At 61.5% G+C, this 17,054-nt stretch overlaps 1 protein-coding gene across 1 annotated transcript in view; it reads left to right on the forward strand.

The window, feature by feature from the left end:
• The window catches only part of rnf8 (ring finger protein 8, E3 ubiquitin protein ligase), a 149,896-nt gene extending 149,225 nt beyond the window's left edge, over nucleotides 1-671 (forward strand). The window contains exon 9 of the mRNA XM_072500599.1: nucleotides 321-671. Coding sequence (XP_072356700.1) covers nucleotides 321-478 — 158 coding nt within the window. The 3' untranslated portion in view covers nucleotides 479-671. The remainder of the gene's footprint in view (nucleotides 1-320) is intronic.
• Nucleotides 672-17,054: the final 16,383 nt, after the last annotated feature.

Raw genomic sequence — 17,054 nt, forward strand, 5'->3', positions numbered from 1 at the left:
GAGTGCGTGGGGGGGGCTGAGTGCGTGGGGGGGGCTGAGTGCGTGGGGGGGGCTGAGTGCGTGGGGGGGGCTGAGTGCGTGGGGGGGGCTGAGTGCGTGGGAGGGGCTGAATGGTGGAGTGGGAGGGAGGGGCTGAATGGCGGAGCGGGTTGGAGGGCAGTAGCCCAGTGGTTAGCACTGTTGCTTCACAGCTCCCAGGGTCCCAGGTTCAATTCCCAGCGTGGGCCACAGAGTTGAGACTGAGTCAGTCAGAAAGCAGCTTTGGAGATAGAAGCCGGGTTTTATTCTCTTCTTTCATCCCCATCTTGTTTCTCCTCCAGCGCTCAAGACCAAGTCCACCAGCCTGACCAAGAGTGCGAGCAGCAGCTTTGAGGATCTGACTTCCGTCCACTCCATTAGCACCGAGAGCAGTTCCGACATTGAGGAGCTCAGCGAGGAGGGGGAGACAGAGGAGGACCCCGTTTACTACATCATCTGACTTGCGCTGGAGCTTTTCGGGGCGTGGGGCTGGGGTAACAGGATGAAGGGTTTGAGGGGGGTGGGTTTTGGGGTCTCTGTAATTCATGTAGTGTGGCAGAGTAACTGCACCATTCCCCCTGAACAATGTGCCTTTCCCTGGCTGCAGCCACGACCACAGCCCCGACTTTATTCAATAAATGCTGTATATTGTATGATTTATTGTGTCCCATGTAACATGGATAGACTGGCACTATCTGGATCATCCCACTTCCTCAACCTCCACTCACTGGGCAGGATTCTGGGCAGGCTGTGTGCTGCCACTGGGCAGGATTCTGGGCAGATTAGAGCTACGACTGGGGCAGGATTCTGGGCAGGCTTAGTGCTGCCACTGGGCAGGAATCTGGGCAGGCTTAGAGCTGCCACTGGGCAGGAGTCTGGGCAGGCTTAGAGCTGTCACTGGGCAGGATTCTGGGCAGATTAGAGCTACGACTGGGGCAGGATTCTGGGCAGGCTTAGTGCTGCCACTGGGCAGGATTCTGGGCAGGCTTAGAGCTGCCACTGGGCAGGCTTAGAGCTGCCACTGGGCAGGATTCTGGGCAGGCTGTGTGCTGCCACTGGGCAGGATTCTGGGCAGGCTTAGAGCTGCCTCTGGGCACGATTCTGGGCAGGCTTAGAGCTGCCACTGGGCAGGATTCTGGGCAGGCTTAGAGCTGCCACTGGGCAGGATTCTGGGCAGGCTTAGAGCTGCCACTGGGCAGGATTCTGGGCAGGCTTATAGCTGCCACTGGGCAGGAGTCTGGGCAGGCTGTGTGCTGCCACTGGGCAGGATTCTGGGCAGGCTTAGAGCTGCCACTGGGGCAGGATTCTGGGCAGGCTGTGTGCTGCCACTGGGGCAGGATTCTGGGCAGGCTTAGAGCTGCCACTGGGCAGGATTCTGGGCAGGCTTAGAGCTGTCACTGGGCAGGATTCTGGGCAGGCTTAGAGCTGCCACTGGGGCAGAATTCTGGGCAGGCTTCGAGCTGCCACTGGGCAGGCTTAGTGCTGCCACTAGGCAGCATTCTGGGCAGGCTTAGAGCTGCCACTGGGCAGGATTCTGGGCAGGCTTAGTGCTGCCACTGGGCAGGTTTCTGGGCCGGCTTAGAGCTGCCACTGGGCAGGATTCTGGGCAGGCTTAGAGCTGCTTCTGGGCAGACTTAGAGCTGTCACTGGGCAGGATTTTGGGCAGGTTTAGAGCTGACACTGGGGCAGGATTCTGGGCAGGATGTGTGCTGCCACTGGGGCACGATTCTGGGCAGGCTGTGCGCTGCCACTGGGCAGGCTTAGAGCTGACACTGGGCAGGAGTCTGGGCAGGCTTAGTGCTGCCACTGGGGCAGAATTCTGGGCAGGCTGTGTGCTGCCACTGGGCAGGATTCTGGGCAGGCTTCGAGCTGCCACTGGGCAGGCTTAGAGCTGTCACTGGGCAGGATTTTGGGCAGGCTTAGAGCTGCCACTGGGCAGGATTCTGGGCAGGCTGTGTGCTGCCACTGGGGCAGGATTCTGGGCAGGCTGTGCGCTGCCGCTGGGCAGGATTCTGGGCAGGCTTAGAGCTGCCACTGGGGCAGGATTCTGGGCAGGCTGTGCGCTGTCACTGGGGCAGATTTCTGAGCAGGCTTAGAGCTGTCACTGGGCAGGATTCTGGGCAGGCTTAGAGTTGCCACTGGGCAGGATTCTGGGCAGGCTGTGCGCTGTCACTGGGCAGGATTCTGGGCAGGCTTAGAGCTGCCACTGGGGCAGAATTCTGGGCAGGCTGTCCTGTCACTGGGCAGGATTCTGGGCAGGCTTCGAGCTGTCACTGGGCTGGATTTTGGGCAGGCTTAGTGCTGCCAATGGGCAGGATTCTGGGCAGGCTTCGAGCTGCCACTGGGCAGGCTTAGAGCTGTCACTGGGCAGTATTTTGGGCAGGCTTAGAGCTGCCACTGGGCAGGATTCTGGGCAGTCTTAGAGCTGCCACTGGGCAGGATTCTGGGCAGGCTGTGTGCTGCCACTGGGGCAGGATTCTGGGCAGGCTGTGCGCTGCCGCTGGGCAGGATTCTGGGCAGGCTTAGAGCTGCCACTGGGGCAGGATTCTGGGCAGGCTTAGAGTTGCCACGGCAGGATTCTGGGCAGGCTGTGCGCTGTCACTGGGGCAGGTTTCTGAGCAGGCTTAGAGCTGTCACTGGGCAGGATTCTGGGCAGGCTGTGTGCTGCCACTGGGCAGGATTCTGGGCAGGCTTAGAGCTGTCACTGGGCAGGATTCTGGGCAGGCTTCGAGCTGCCACTGGGCAGGCTTCTGGGCAGGCTTAGAGCTGTCACTGGGCAGGATTTTGGGCAGGCTGTGTGCTGCCACTGGGCAGGCTTCGAGCTGCCGCTGGGCAGGCTTCTGGGCAGGCTTAGAGCTGTCACTGGGCAGGATTTTGGGCAGGCTTAGAGCTGCCACTGGGCAGGATTCTGGGCCGGCTTAGAGCTGTCACTGGGCAGGATTCTGGGCAGGCTGTGCGCTGCCACTGGGGCAGGATTCTGGGCAGGCTTAGAGTTGCCACTGGGGCAGGATTCTGGGCAGGCTGTGCGCTGTCACTGGGGCAGGTTTCTGAGCAGGCTTAGAGCTGTCACTGGGCAGGATTCTGGGCACGCTGTGTGCTGCCACTGGGCAGGATTCTGGGCAGGCTTAGAGTTGCCACTGGGCAGGATTCTGGGCAGGCTTAGAGTTGCCACTGGGCAGGATTCTGGGCAGGCTGTGCGCTGTCACTGGGCAGGATTCTGTGCAGGCTTAGAGCTGCCACTGGGGCAGAATTCTGGGCAGGCTGTGTGCTGCCACTGGGCAGGATTCTGGGCAGTCTGTGCGTTGTCACTGGGCAGGATTCTGGGCAGGCTTAGAGCTGCCACTGGGGCAGAATTCTGGGCAGGCTGTGTGCTGCCACTGGGGCAGGTTTCTGGGCAGGCTGTGTGCTGCCACTGGGGCAGGATTCTGGGCAGGCTGGGTGCTGCCTCTGGGCAGGATTCTGGGCAGACTTAGAGCTGTCACTGGGCAGGATTCTGGGCAGGCTTAGAGCTGCCACTGGGGCAGGATTCTGGGCAGGCTGTGTGCTGCCACTGGGGCAGGATTCTGGGCAGGCTTTGAGCTGCCACTGGGCAGGATTCTGGGCAGGCTTAGAGCTGCCACTGGGCAGGATTCTGGGCAGGCTTAGTGCTGCCACTGGGCAGGTTTCTGGGCCAGCTTAGAGCTGCCACTGGGCAGGATTCTGGGCAGGCTTAGAGCTGCTTCTGGGCAGACTTAGAGCTGTCACTGGGCAGGATTTTGGGCAGGTTTAGAGCTGACACTGGGGCAGGATTCTGGGCAGGATGTGTGCTGCCACTGGGGCACGATTCTGGGCAGGCTGTGCGCTGCCACTGGGCAGGCTTAGAGCTGACACTGGGCAGGAGTCTGGGCAGGCTTAGTGCTGCCACTGGGGCAGAATTCTGGGCAGGCTGTGTGCTGCCACTGGGCAGGATTCTGGGCAGGCTTCGAGCTGACACTGGGCAGGCTTAGAGCTGTCACTGGGCAGGATTTTGGGCAGGCTTAGAGCTGCCACTGGGCAGGATTCTGGGCAGGCTGTGTGCTGCCACTGGGGCAGGATTCTGGGCAGGCTGTGCGCTGCCGCTGGGCAGGATTCTGGGCAGGCTTAGAGCTGCCACTGGGGCAGGATTCTGGGCAGGCTGTGCGCTGTAACTGGGGCAGATTTCTGAGCAGGCTTAGAGCTGTCACTGGGCAGGATTCTGGGCAGGCTTAGAGTTGCCACTGGGCAGGATTCTGGGCAGGCTGTGCGCTGTCACTGGGCAGGATTCTGGGCAGGCTTAGAGCTGCCACTGGGGCAGAATTCTGGGCAGGCTGTCCTTTCACTGGGCAGGATTCTGGGCAGGCTTCGAGCTGTCACTGGGCTGGATTTTGGGCAGGCTTAGAGCTGCCAATGGGCAGGATTCTGGGCAGGCTTCGAGCTGCCACTGGGCAGGCTTAGAGCTGTCACTGGGCAGGATTTTGGGCAGGCTTAGAGCTGCCACTGGGCAGGATTCTGGGCAGTCTTAGAGCTGCCACTGGGCAGGATTCTGGGCAGGCTGTGTGCTGCCACTGGGGCAGGATTCTGGGCAGGCTGTGCGCTGCCGCTGTGCAGGATTCTGGGCAGGCTTAGAGCTGCCACTGGGGCAGGATTCTGGGCAGGCTTAGAGTTGCCACGGCAGGATTCTGGGCAGGCTGTGCGCTGTCACTGGGGCAGGTTTCTGAGCAGGCTTAGAGCTGTCACTGGGCAGGATTCTGGGCAGGCTGTGTGCTGCCACTGGGCAGGATTCTGGGCAGGCTTAGAGCTGTCACTGGGCAGGATTCTGGGCAGGCTTCGAGCTGCCACTGGGCAGGCTTCTGGGCAGGCTTAGAGCTGTCACTGGGCAGGATTTTGGGCAGGCTGTGTACTGCCACTGGGCAGGATTCTGGGCAGGCTTCGAGCTGCCGCTGGGCAGGCTCATGGGCACGCTTAGAGCTGTCACTGGGCAGGATTTTGGGCAGGCTTAGAGCTGCCACTGGGCAGGATTCTGGGCCGGCTTAGAGCTGTCACTGGGCAGGCTGTGCGCTGCCACTGGGGCAGGATTCTGGGCAGGCTGTGTGCTGCCACTGGGGCAGGATTCTGGGCAGGCTGTGTGCTGCCACTGGGCAGGATTCTGGGCAGGCTTAGAGTTGCCACTGGGCAGGATTCTGGGCAGGCTGTGCGCTGTCACTGGGGCAGGTTTCTGAGCAGGCTTAGAGCTGTCACTGGGCAGGATTCTGGGCAGGCTGTGTGCTGCCACTGGGCAGGATTCTGGGCAGGCTTAGAGCTGCCACTGGGCAGAATTCTGGGCAGGCTGTGTGCTGCCACTGGGGCAGGATTCTGGGCAGGCTTAGAGTTGCCACTGGGCAGGATTCTGGGCAGGCTTAGAGTTGCCACTGGGCAGGATTCTGGGCAGGCTGTGCGCTGTCACTGGGCAGGATTCTGTGCAGGCTTAGAGCTGCCACTGGGGCAGAATTCTGGGCAGGCTGTGTGCTGCCACTGGGCAGGATTCTGGGCAGTCTGTGCGTTGTCACTGGGCAGGCTTCGAGCTGCCACTGGGGCAGAATTCTGGGCAGGCTGTGTGCTGCCACTGGGGCAGGTTTCTGGGCAGGCTGTGTGCTGCCACTGGGGCAGGATTCTGGGCAGGCTGTGTGCTGCCTCTGGGCAGGATTCTGGGCAGGCTTAGTGCTGCCACTGGGCAGGATTCTGTGCAGGCTGTGTGCTGCCACTGGGCAGGATTCTGGGCAGTCTGTGCGCTGTCACTGGGCAGGATTCTGGGCAGGCTAGGAGTTGCCACTGGGCAGGATTCTGGGCAGGCTGTGCGCTGTCACTGGGCAGGATTCTGGGCAGGCTTAGAGTTGCCACTGGGCAGGATTCTGGGCAGGCTGTGCGCTGTCACTGGGCAGGATTCTGGGCAGGCTGTGTGCTGCCACTGGGCAGGATTCTGGGCAGGCTTAGAGTTGCCACTGGGCAGGATTCTGGGCAGGCTGTGCGCTGCCACTGGGGCAGCATTCTGGGCAGGCTTAGAGCTGTCACTGGGCAGGATTCTGGGCAGGCTTCGAGCTGCCACTGGGCAGGCTTAGAGCTGTCACTGGGCAGGATTTTGGGCAGGCTGTGTGCTGCCACTGGGCAGGATTCTGGGCAGGCTTCGAGCTGCCACTGGGCAGGCTTCTGGGCAGGCTTAGAAATGTCACTGGGCAGGATTTTGGGCAGGCTTAGAGCTGCCACTGGGCAGGATTCTGGGCAGGCTTCGAGCTGCCACTGGGCAGGCTTAGAGCTGTCACTGGGCAGGATTTTGGGCAGGCTTAGAGCTGCCACTGGGCAGGATTCTGGGCAGGCTGTGTGCTGCCACTGGGGCAGGATTCTGGGCAGGCTGTGCGCTGCCGCTGGGCAGGATTCTGGGCAGGCTGTGTGCTGCCACTGGGCAGGATTCTGGGCAGGCTTAGAGTTGCCACTGGGCAGGATTCTGGGCAGGCTGTGCGCTGTCACTGGGCAGGATTCTGGGCAGGCTTAGTGCTGCCACTGGGCAGGATTCTGGGCAGGCTTAGAGCTGCCACTGGGCAGGCTTAGAGCTGCCACTGGGGCAGAATTCTGGGCAGGCTGTGTGCTGCCACAGGGGCAAGATTCTGGGCAGGCTCAGAGCTGTCACTGGGCAGGATTCTGGGCAGGCTTCGAGCTGTCACTGGGCAGGATTTTGGGCAGGCTGTGTGCTGCCACTGGGCAGGATTCTGGGCAGGCTTCGAGCTGCCACTGGGCAGGATAAGAGCTGTCACTGGGCAGGATTTTGGGCAGGCTTAGAGCTGCCACTGGGCAGGATTCTGGGCAGGCTGTGCGCTGCCACTGGGGCAGGATTCTGGGCAGGCTGTGTGCTGCCACTGGGGCAGGATTCTGGGCAGGCTTAGTGTGCCACTGGGCAGGATTCTGGGCAGGCTGTGTGCTGCCACTGGGCAGAATTCTGGGCAGGCTGTGTGCTGCCACTGGGGCAGGATTCTGGGCTGGCTTAGAGTTGCCACTGGGCAGGATTCTGGGCAGTCTGTGCGCTGTCACTGGGCAGGATTCTGTGCAGGCTTCGAGCTGCCACTGGGGCAGAATTCTGGGCAGGTTGTGTGCTGCCACTGGGCAGGATTCTGGGCAGGCTTAGAGCTGCCACTGGGGCAGAATTCTGGGCAGGCTTAGAGCTGCCACTGGGCAGGATTCTGGGCAGGCTTAGTGCTGCCACAGGGGCAGGATTCTGGCCAGGCTGTGTGCTGCCACTGGGGCAGGTTTCTGGGCAGGCTGTGTGCTGCCACTGGGCAGGATTCTGGGCAGGCTTAGAGCTGCCACTGGGGCAGGTTTCTGGGCAGGCTTAGAGCTGTCACTGGGCAGGATTCTGGGCAGGCTGTGCGCTGTCACTGGGCAGGATTCTGGGCAGGCTGTGTGCTGCCACTGGGCAGGCTTAGAGTTGCCGCTGGGCAGGATTCTGGGCAGGCTGTGCGCTGTCACTGGGCAGGATTCTGGGCAGGCTGTGTGCTGCCACTGGGCAGGATTCTGGGCAGGCTTAGTGCTGCCACTGGGCAGGATTCTGTGCAGGCTGTGTGCTGCCACTGGGCAGGATTCTGGGCAGTCTGTGTGCAGTCACTGGGCAGGATTCTGGGCAGGCTGTGTGCTGCCACTGGGGCAGGATTCTGGGCTGGCTTAGAGTTGCCACTGGGCAGGATTCTGGGCAGTCTGTGCGCTGTCACTGGGCAGGATTCTGTGCAGGCTTCGAGCTGCCACTGGGGCAGAATTCAGGGCAGGTTGTGTGCTGCCACTGGGCAGGATTCTGGGCAGTCTGTGCGCTGTCACTGGGCAGGATTCTGGGCAGGCTTAGAGCTGCCACTGGGGCAGAATTCTGAGCAGGCTTAGAGCTGCCACTGGGCAGGATTCTGGGCAGGCTTAGTGCTGCCACAGGGGCAGGATTCTGGCCAGGCTGTGTGCTGCCACTGGGGCAGGTTTCTGGGCAGGCTTAGAGCTGTCACTGGGCAGGATTCTGGGCAGGCTGTGTGCTGCCTCTGGGCAGGATTCTGGGCAGGCTTAGTGCTGCCACTGGGCAGGATTCTGTGCAGGCTGTGTGCTGCCACTGGGCAGGATTCTGGGCAGTCTGTGCGCTGTCACTGGGCAGGATTCTGGGCAGGCTTGGAGTTGCCACTGGGCAGGATTCTGGGCAGGCTGTGCGCTGTCACTGGGCAGGATTCTGGGCAGGCTTAGAGTTGCCACTGGGCAGGATTCTGGGCAGGCTGTGCGCTGTCACTGGGCAGGATTCTGGGCAGGCTGTGTGCTGCCACTGGGCAGGATTCTGGGCAGGCTTAGAGTTGCCACTGGGCAGGATTCTGGGCAGGCTGTGCGCTGCCACTGGGGCAGCATTCTGGGCAGGCTTAGAGCTGTCACTGGGCAGGATTCTGGGCAGGCTTCGAGCTGCCACTGGGCAGGCTTAGAGCTGTCACTGGGCAGGATTTTGGGCAGGCTGTGTGCTGCCACTGGGCAGGATTCTGGGCAGGCTTCGAGCTGCCACTGGGCAGGCTTCTGGGCAGGCTTAGAAATGTCACTGGGCAGGATTTTGGGCAGGCTTAGAGCTGCCACTGGGCAGGATTCTGGGCAGGCTTCGAGCTGCCACTGGGCAGGCTTAGAGCTGTCACTGGGCAGGATTTTGGGCAGGCTTAGAGCTGCCACTGGGCAGGATTCTGGGCAGGCTGTGTGCTGCCACTGGGGCAGGATTCTGGGCAGGCTGTGCGCTGCCGCTGGGCAGGATTCTGGGCAGGCTGTGTGCTGCCACTGGGCAGGATTCTGGGCAGGCTTAGAGTTGCCACTGGGCAGGATTCTGGGCAGGCTGTGCGCTGTCACTGGGCAGGATTCTGGGCAGGCTTAGTGCTGCCACTGGGCAGGATTCTGGGCAGGCTTAGAGCTGCCACTGGGCAGGCTTAGAGCTGCCACTGGGGCAGAATTCTGGGCAGGCTGTGTGCTGCCACAGGGGCAAGATTCTGGGCAGGCTCAGAGCTGTCACTGGGCAGGATTCTGGGCAGCTTCGAGCTGTCACTGGGCAGGATTTTGGGCAGGCTGTGTGCTGCCACTGGGCAGGATTCTGGGCAGGCTTCGAGCTGCCACTGGGCAGGATAAGAGCTGTCACTGGGCAGGATTTTGGGCAGGCTTAGAGCTGCCACTGGGCAGGATTCTGGGCAGGCTGTGCGCTGCCACTGGGGCAGGATTCTGGGCAGGCTGTGTGCTGCCACTGGGGCAGGATTCTGGGCAGGCTGTGTGCTGCCACTGGGCAGAATTCTGGGCAGGCTGTGTGCTGCCACTGGGGCAGGATTCTGGGCAGGCTTAGAGCTGCCACTGGGCAGGATTCTGGGCAGGCTTAGTGCTGCCACAGGGGCAGGATTCTGGGCAGGCTGTGTGCTGCCACTGGGGCAGGATTCTGGGCTGGCTTAGAGTTGCCACTGGGCAGGATTCTGGGCAGTCTGTGCGCTGTCACTGGGCAGGATTCTGTGCAGGCTTCGAGCTGCCACTGGGGCAGAATTCTGGGCAGGTTGTGTGCTGCCACTGGGCAGGATTCTGGGCAGTCTGTGCGCTGTCACTGGGCAGGATTCTGGGCAGGCTTAGAGCTGCCACTGGGGCAGAATTCTGGGCAGGCTTAGAGCTGCCACTGGGCAGGATTCTGGGCAGGCTTAGTGCTGCCACAGGGGCAGGATTCTGGCCAGGCTGTGTGCTGCCACTGGGGCAGGTTTCTGGGCAAGCTTAGAGCTGTCACTGGGCAGGATTCTGGGCAGGCTGTGCGCTGTCACTGGGCAGGATTCTGGGCAGGCTGTGTGCTGCCACTGGGCAGGCTTAGAGTTGCCGCTGGGCAGAATTCTGGGCAGGCTGTGCGCTGTCACTGGGCAGGATTCTGGGCAGGCTGTGTGCTGCCACTGGGCAGGATTCTGGGCAGGCTTAGTGCTGCCACTGGGCAGGATTCTGTGCAGGCTGTGTGCTGCCACTGGGCAGGATTCTGGGCAGTCTGTGTGCAGTCACTGGGCAGGATTCTGGGCAGGCTGTGTGCTGCCACTGGGGCAGGATTCTGGGCTGGCTTAGAGTTGCCACTGGGCAGGATTCTGGGCAGTCTGTGCGCTGTCACTGGGCAGGATTCTGTGCAGGCTTCGAGCTGCCACTGGGGCAGAATTCTGGGCAGGTTGTGTGCTGCCACTGGGCAGGATTCTGGGCAGTCTGTGCGCTGTCACTGGGCAGGATTCTGGGCAGGCTTAGAGCTGCCACTGGGGCAGAATTCTGAGCAGGCTTAGAGCTGCCACTGGGCAGGATTCTGGGCAGGCTTAGTGCTGCCACAGGGGCAGGATTCTGGCCAGGCTGTGTGCTGCCACTGGGGCAGGTTTCTGGGCAGGCTTAGAGCTGTCTCTGGGCAGGATTCTGGGCAGGCTGTGCGCTGTCACTGGGCAGGATTCTGGGCAGGCTGTGTGCTGCCACTGCGCAGGCTTAGAGTTGCCGCTGGGCAGGATTCTGGGCAGGCTGTGCGCTGTCACTGGGCAGGATTCTGGGCAGGCTGTGTGCTGCCACTGGGCAGGATTCTGGGCAGGCTTAGTGCTGCCACTGGGCAGGATTCTGTGCAGGCTGTGTGCTGCCACTGGGCAGGATTCTGGGCAGTCTGTGTGCAGTCACTGGGCAGGATTCTGGGCAGGCTTGGAGCTGTCACTGGGCAGGATTCTGGGCAGGCTTAGTGCTGTCACTGGGCAGGTTTCTGTGCAGGCTTAGAGCTGTCACTGGGCATGATTCTGGGCAGGCTTAGAGCTGCCACTGGGCAGGATTCTGGGCAGGCTTAGAGCTGCCACTGGGGCAGGATTCTGGGCAGGCTTAGTGCTGTTACTGGGTAGGATTCTGGGCAGGCTTAGTGCTGTCACTGGGTAGGATTCTGGGCAGGCTTAGAGCTGCCACTGGGCAGGATTCTGGGCAGGCTTAGAGCTGTCACTGGGCAGAATTCTGGGCAGGCTTAGTGCTGCCACTGGGCAGGATTCTGTGCAGGCTTAGTGCTGCCACTGGGGCAGGATTCTGGGCAGGCTTAGTGCTGCCACTGGGCAGGATTCTGGGCAGGCTTAGTGCTGCCACTGGGCAGATTCTGGGCAGGCTTAGAGCTGCCACTGGGCAGGATTCTGGGCAGGCTTAGAGCTGCCACTGGGGCAGGATTCTGGGAGGCTTAGAGCTGTCACTGAGGCAGTATTCTGGGCAGGCTTAGAGCTGCCACTGGGGCAGGATTCTGGGCAGGCTTAGAGCTGCCACTGGGCAGGATTCTGGGCAGGCTGTGTGCTGCCACTGGGGCAAGTTTCTGGGCAGGCTTAGTGCTGCCACTGGGCAGGATTCTGTGCAGGCTGTGTGCTGCCACTGGGCAGGATTCTGGGCAGGCTGTGTGCTGCCACTGGGGCAGGATTCTGGGCAGGCTTAGAGCTGTCACTGGGCAGGATTCTGGGCAGGCTGTGCGCTGTCACTGGGCAGGATTCTGGGCAGGCTGTGTGCTGCCACTGGGCAGGCTTAGAGTTGCCACTGGGCAGGATTCTGGGCAGGCTGTGCGCTGTCACTGGGCAGGATTCTGGGCAGGCTGTGTGCTGCCACTGGGCAGGATTCTGGGCAGGCTTAGTGCTGCCACTGGGCAGGATTCTGTGCAGGCTGTGTGCTACCACTGGGCAGGATTCTGGGCAGTCTGTGCGCTGTCACTGGGCAGGATTCTGGGCAGGCTTGGAGCTGTCACTGGGCAGGATTCTGGGCAGGCTTAGTGCTGTCACTGGGCAGGTTTCTGGGCAGGCTTAGAGCTGCCACTGGGCAGGATTCTGGGCAGGCTTAGAGCTGTCACTGGGCAGAATTCTGGGCAGGCTTAGTGCTGCCACTGGGCTGGATTCTGTGCAGGCTGTGTGCTGCCACTGGGGCAGGTTTCTGGGCAGGCTTAGTGCTGCCACTGGGCAGATTCTGGGCAGGCTTAGAGCTGCCACTGGGCAGGATACTGGGCAGGCTTAGTGCTGCCACTGGGCAGGATTCTGGGCAGGCTTAGTGCTGCCACTGGGCAGATTCTGGGCAGGCTTAGAGCTGCCACTGGGCAGGATTCTGGGCAGGCTTAGAGCTGCCACTGGGGCAGGATTCTGGGAGGCTTAGAGCTGTCACTGAGGCAGTATTCTGGGCAGGCTGTGTGCTGCCACTGGGCAGGATTCTGGGCAGGCTGTGTGCTGCCACTGGGCAGGATTCTGGGCAGGCTTAGAGCTGCCAGTGGGCAGTATTCTGGGCAGGCTTAGTGTGCCACTGGGCAGGATTCTGGGCAGGCTTAGTGTGCCACTGGGCAGGATTCTGGGCAGGCTTAGAGTTGCCACTGGGCAGAATTCTGGGCAGGCTGTGTGCTGCCACTGGGGCAGGATCCTGGGCTGTCTTAGAGTTGCCACTGGGCAGGATTCTGGGCAGGCTGTGCGCTGTCACTGGGCAGGATTCTGTGCAGGCTTCGAGCTGCCACTGGGGCAGAATTCTGGGCAGGTTGTGTGCTGCCACTGGGCAGGATTCTGGGCAGTCTGTGCGCTGTCACTGGGCAGGATTCTGGGCAGGCTTAGAGCTGCCACTGGGGCAGAATTCTGGGCAGGCTTAGAGCTGCCACTGGGGCAGGATTCTGGGCAGGCTTAGTGCTGCCACAGGGGCAGGATTCTGGGCAGGCTGTGTACTGCCACTGGGGCAGGTTTCTGGGCAGGCTTAGAGCTGTCACTGGGCAGGATTCTGGGCAGGCTGTGCGCTGTCACTGGGCAGGATTCTGGGCAGGCTGTGTGCTGCCACTGGGCAGGCTTAGAGTTGCCACTGGGCAGGATTCTGGGCAGGCTGTGCGCTGTCACTGGGCAGGATTCTGGGCAGGCTGTGTGCTGCCACTGGGCAGGATTCTGGGCAGGCTTAGTGCTGCCACTGGGGCAGGTTTCTGGGCAGGCTTAGAGCTGTCACTGGGCAGGATTCTGGGCAGGCTGTGCGCTGTCACTGGGCAGGATTCTGGGCAGGCTGTGTGCTGCCACTGGGCAGGCTTAGAGTTGCCACTGGGCAGGATTCTGGGCAGGCTGTGCGCTGTCACTGGGCAGGATTCTGGGCAGGCTGTGTGCTGCCACTGGGCAGGATTCTGGGCAGGCTTAGTGCTGCCACTGGGCAGGATTCTGTGCAGGCTGTGTGCTGCCACTGGGCAGGATTCTGGGCAGTCTGTGCGCTGTCACTGGGCAGGATTCTGGGCAGGCTTGGAGCTGTCACTGGGCAGGATTCTGGGCAGGCTTAGTGCTGTCACTGGGCAGGTTTCTGGGCAGGCTTAGAGCTGTCACTGGGCATGATTCTGGGCCGGCTTAGTGCTGTCACTGGGCTGGATTCTGGGCAGGCTTAGTGCTGCCACTGGGCAGGATTCTGGGCAGGCTTAGAGCTGTCACTGGGCATGATTCTGGGCAGGCTTAGAGCTGCCACTGGGCAGGATTCTGGGCAGGCTTAGAGCTGCCACTGGGGCAGGATTCTGGGCAGGCTTAGTGCTGTTACTGGGTAGGATTCTGGGCAGGCTTAGTGCTGTCACTGGGTAGGATTCTGGGCAGGCTTAGAGCTGCCACTGGGCAGGATTCTGGGCAGGCTTAGAGCTGTCACTGGGCAGAATTCTGGGCAGGCTTAGTGCTGCCACTGGGCAGGATACTGTGCAGGCTGTGTGCTGCCACTGGGGCAGGATTCTGGGCAGGCTTAGTGCTGCCACTGGGCAGGATTCTGGGCAGGCTTAGTGCTGCCACTGGGCAGATTCTGGGCAGGCTTAGAGCTGCCACTGGGCAGGCTTAGAGCTGCCACTGGGGCAGGATTCTGGGAGGCTTAGAGCTGTCACTGAGGCAGTATTCTGGGCAGGCTGTGTGCTGCCACTGGGCAGGATTCTGGGCAGGCTGTGTGCTGCCACTGGGCAGTATTCTGGGCAGGCTTAGTGTGCCACTGGGCAGGATTCTGGGCAGGCTTAGAGCTGCCAATGCCGCAGGATTCTGGGCAGGCTTAGTGCTGCCACTGGGCAGGATTCTGGGCAGGCTTAGAGCTGTCACTGGGCAGGATTCTGGGCAGGCTGAGAGCTGTCACTGGGCAGGATTCTGGGCAGGCTTCGAGCTGCCACTGGGCAGGATTCTGGGCAGGCTGTGTGCTACCACTGGGGCAGGATTCTGGGCAGGGTGTGCGCTGCCGCTGGGCAGGATTCTGGGCAGGCTGTGTGCTGTCACTGGGGCAGGTTTCTGGGCAGGCTGTGTGCTGCCAATTGGCAGGATTCTGGGCAGGCTTAGAGCTGCCACTGGGGCAGGATTCTGGGCAGGCTGTGCGCTGTCACTGGGCAGGATTCTGGGCAGGCTGTGTGCTGCCACTGGGCAGGATTCTGGGCAGGCTTAGAGTTGCCACTGGGCAGGATTCTGGGCAGGCTGTGCGCTGTCACTGGGCAGGATTCTGGGCAGGCTGTGTGCTGCCACTGGGCAGGATTCTGGGCAGTCTGTGCGCTGTCACTGGGCAGGATTCTGGGCAGGCTTAGAGCTGCCACTGGGGCAGAATTCTGGGCAGGCTGTGTGCTGCCACTGGGGCAGGTTTCTGGGCAGGCTTAGAGCTGCCACTGGGCAGGATTCTGGGCAGGCTTAGAGCTGTCACTGGGCAGGATTCTGGGCAGGCTGTGTGCTGCCACTGGGCAGGATTCTGGGCAGGCTTAGAGTTGCCACTGGGCAGGATTCTGGGCAGGCTGTGTGCTGCCAGTGGGCAGGATTCTGGGCAGGCTTAGAGCTGACACTGTGCAGGATTCTGGGCAGGCTTAGAGCTGCCGCTGGGGCAGGATTCTGGGCAGGCTTAGTGCTGCCACTGGGCAGGATTCAGTGCAGGCTGTGTGCTGTCACTGAGGCAGGATTCTGGGCCGGCTTAGTGCTGCCACTGGGCAAGATTCTGGGCAGGCTTAGAGCTGCCACTGGGCTGGATTCTGGGCAGGCTTAGAGCTGCCACTGGGGCAGGATTCTGGGCAGGCTTAGTGCTGCCACTGGGCAGGATTCTGGGCAGGCTGAGAGCTGCCACTGGGGCAGGATCCTGGGCAGGCTTAGTGCTGCCACTGGGCAGGATTCTGGGCAGGCTGTGTGCTGCCACTGGGTAGGATTCTGGGCAGGCTTAGAGCTGCCACTGTGCAGGATTCTGGGCAGGCTTAGAGCTGCCAATGCCGCAGGATTCTGGGCAGGCTTAGAGCTGTCACAGGGGCAGGATTCTGGGCAGGCTTAATTCTGCCACTGGGCAGGATTCTGGGCAGGCTGTTTGCTGCCACTGGGGCATGATTCTGTGCAGGCTTCGAGCTGCCACTGGGCAGGATTCTGGGCAGGCTTAGAGCTGCCACTGGGCAGGATTCTGGGCAGGCTTAGAGCTGTCACTGGGCAGGATTCTGGGCAGGCTTAGAGCTGCCACTGGGGCAGGATTCTGGGCAGGCTTAGTGCTGCCACTGGGCTGGATTGTGGGCCGGCTTAGAGCTGCTACTGGGCTGGATTCTGGACAGGCTTAGTGCTGCCACTGGGCAGGTTTCTGGGCAGGCTTAGAGCTGTCACTGGGCAGGATTCTGGGCAGGCTGTGTGCTGCCACTGGGCAGGATTCTGGGCAGGCTTAGAGCTGACACTGGGCAGGATTCTGGGCAGGCTTAGAGCTGTCACTGGGCAGGATTCTGGGCAGGCTTAGAGCTGACACTGGGCAGGCTTAGAGCTGCCACTGGGCAGGCTTAGAGCTGCCACTGCGCAGGATTCTGGGCAGGCTTAGAGTTGCCACTGGGCAGGATTAGAGCTGCCACTGGGGCAGGATTTTGGGCAGGCTTAGTGCTGCCAGTGGGCAGGATTCTGGGCAGGCTTAGAGCTGCCACTGGGCAGGATTCTGGGCAGGCTTAGTGCTGCCACTGGGGCAGGATTCTGGGCAGGCTTAGTGCTGCCACTGGGCAGGATTCTGGGCAGGCTTAGTGCTGCCACTGGGCAGGATTCTGGGCAGGCTTAGTGCTGCCACTGGGGCAGGATTCTGGGCAGGCTTAGAGCTGCCACGGCAGGATTCTGGGCAGGCTTAGTGCTGCCTCTGGGCAGGCTTTGTGCTGCCACTGGGCAGGATTCTGGGCAGGCTTAGTGCTGCCACTGGGGCAGGATTCTGGGCAGGCTTAGTGCTGTCACTGGGCAGGATTCTGGGCAGGCTTAGAGCTGTCACTGGGCAGGCTGTGAGCTGTCACTGGGCAGGATTCTGGGCAGGCTTAGAGCTGCCACTGGGCAGGATTCTGGGCAGGCTGTGAGCTGTCACTGGGCAGGATTCTGTGCAGGCTTAGAGCTGTCACTGGGCACGATTCTGGGCAGGCTTAGAGCTGTCACTGAGCAGGATACTGGGCAGGCTTAGTGCTGCCACTGCGCAGGATTCTGGGCAGGCTTAGTGCTGCCACTGGGGCAGGATTCTGGGCAGGCTTAGAGCTGCCACTGGGCAGGATTCTGGGCAGGCTTAGTGCTGCCACTGGGGCAGGATTCTGGGCAGGCTTAGAGCTGCCACTGGGCAGGATTCTGGGCAGGCTTAGTGCTGCCACTGAGGCAGGATTCTGGGCAGGCTTAGAGCTGTCACTGGGCAGGATTCTGGGCAGGCTTAGTGCTGCCAGTGGGCAGGATTCTGGGCAGGCTTAGTGCTGCCTCTGGGCAGGTTTAGAGTTGCCACTGGGCAGGATTAGAGCTGCCACTGGGGCAGGATTCTGGGCAGGCTTAGAGCTGTCACTGGGCAGGATTCTGGGCAGGCTTAGTGCTGCCACTTTGCAGGCTTAGTACTGCCACTGGGCAGGATTCTGGGCAGGCTGAGTGCTGCCACAGGGGCAGTATTCTGGGAGGCTTAGAGCTGTCACTGGGCAGGATTCTGGGCAGGCTTAGAGCTGCTAATGGGGCAGGATTCTGGGCAGGCTTAGTGCTGCCACTGTGGCATAATTCTGGGGAGGCTTAGAGCTGCCACTGGGCAGGATTCTGGGCAGGCTTAATTCTGCCACTGGGCAGGATTCTGGG

Source organism: Scyliorhinus torazame, chromosome 4 (genome assembly GCF_047496885.1).
Source record: "Scyliorhinus torazame isolate Kashiwa2021f chromosome 4, sScyTor2.1, whole genome shotgun sequence".
Lineage (NCBI taxonomy): Eukaryota > Metazoa > Chordata > Chondrichthyes > Carcharhiniformes > Scyliorhinidae > Scyliorhinus > Scyliorhinus torazame.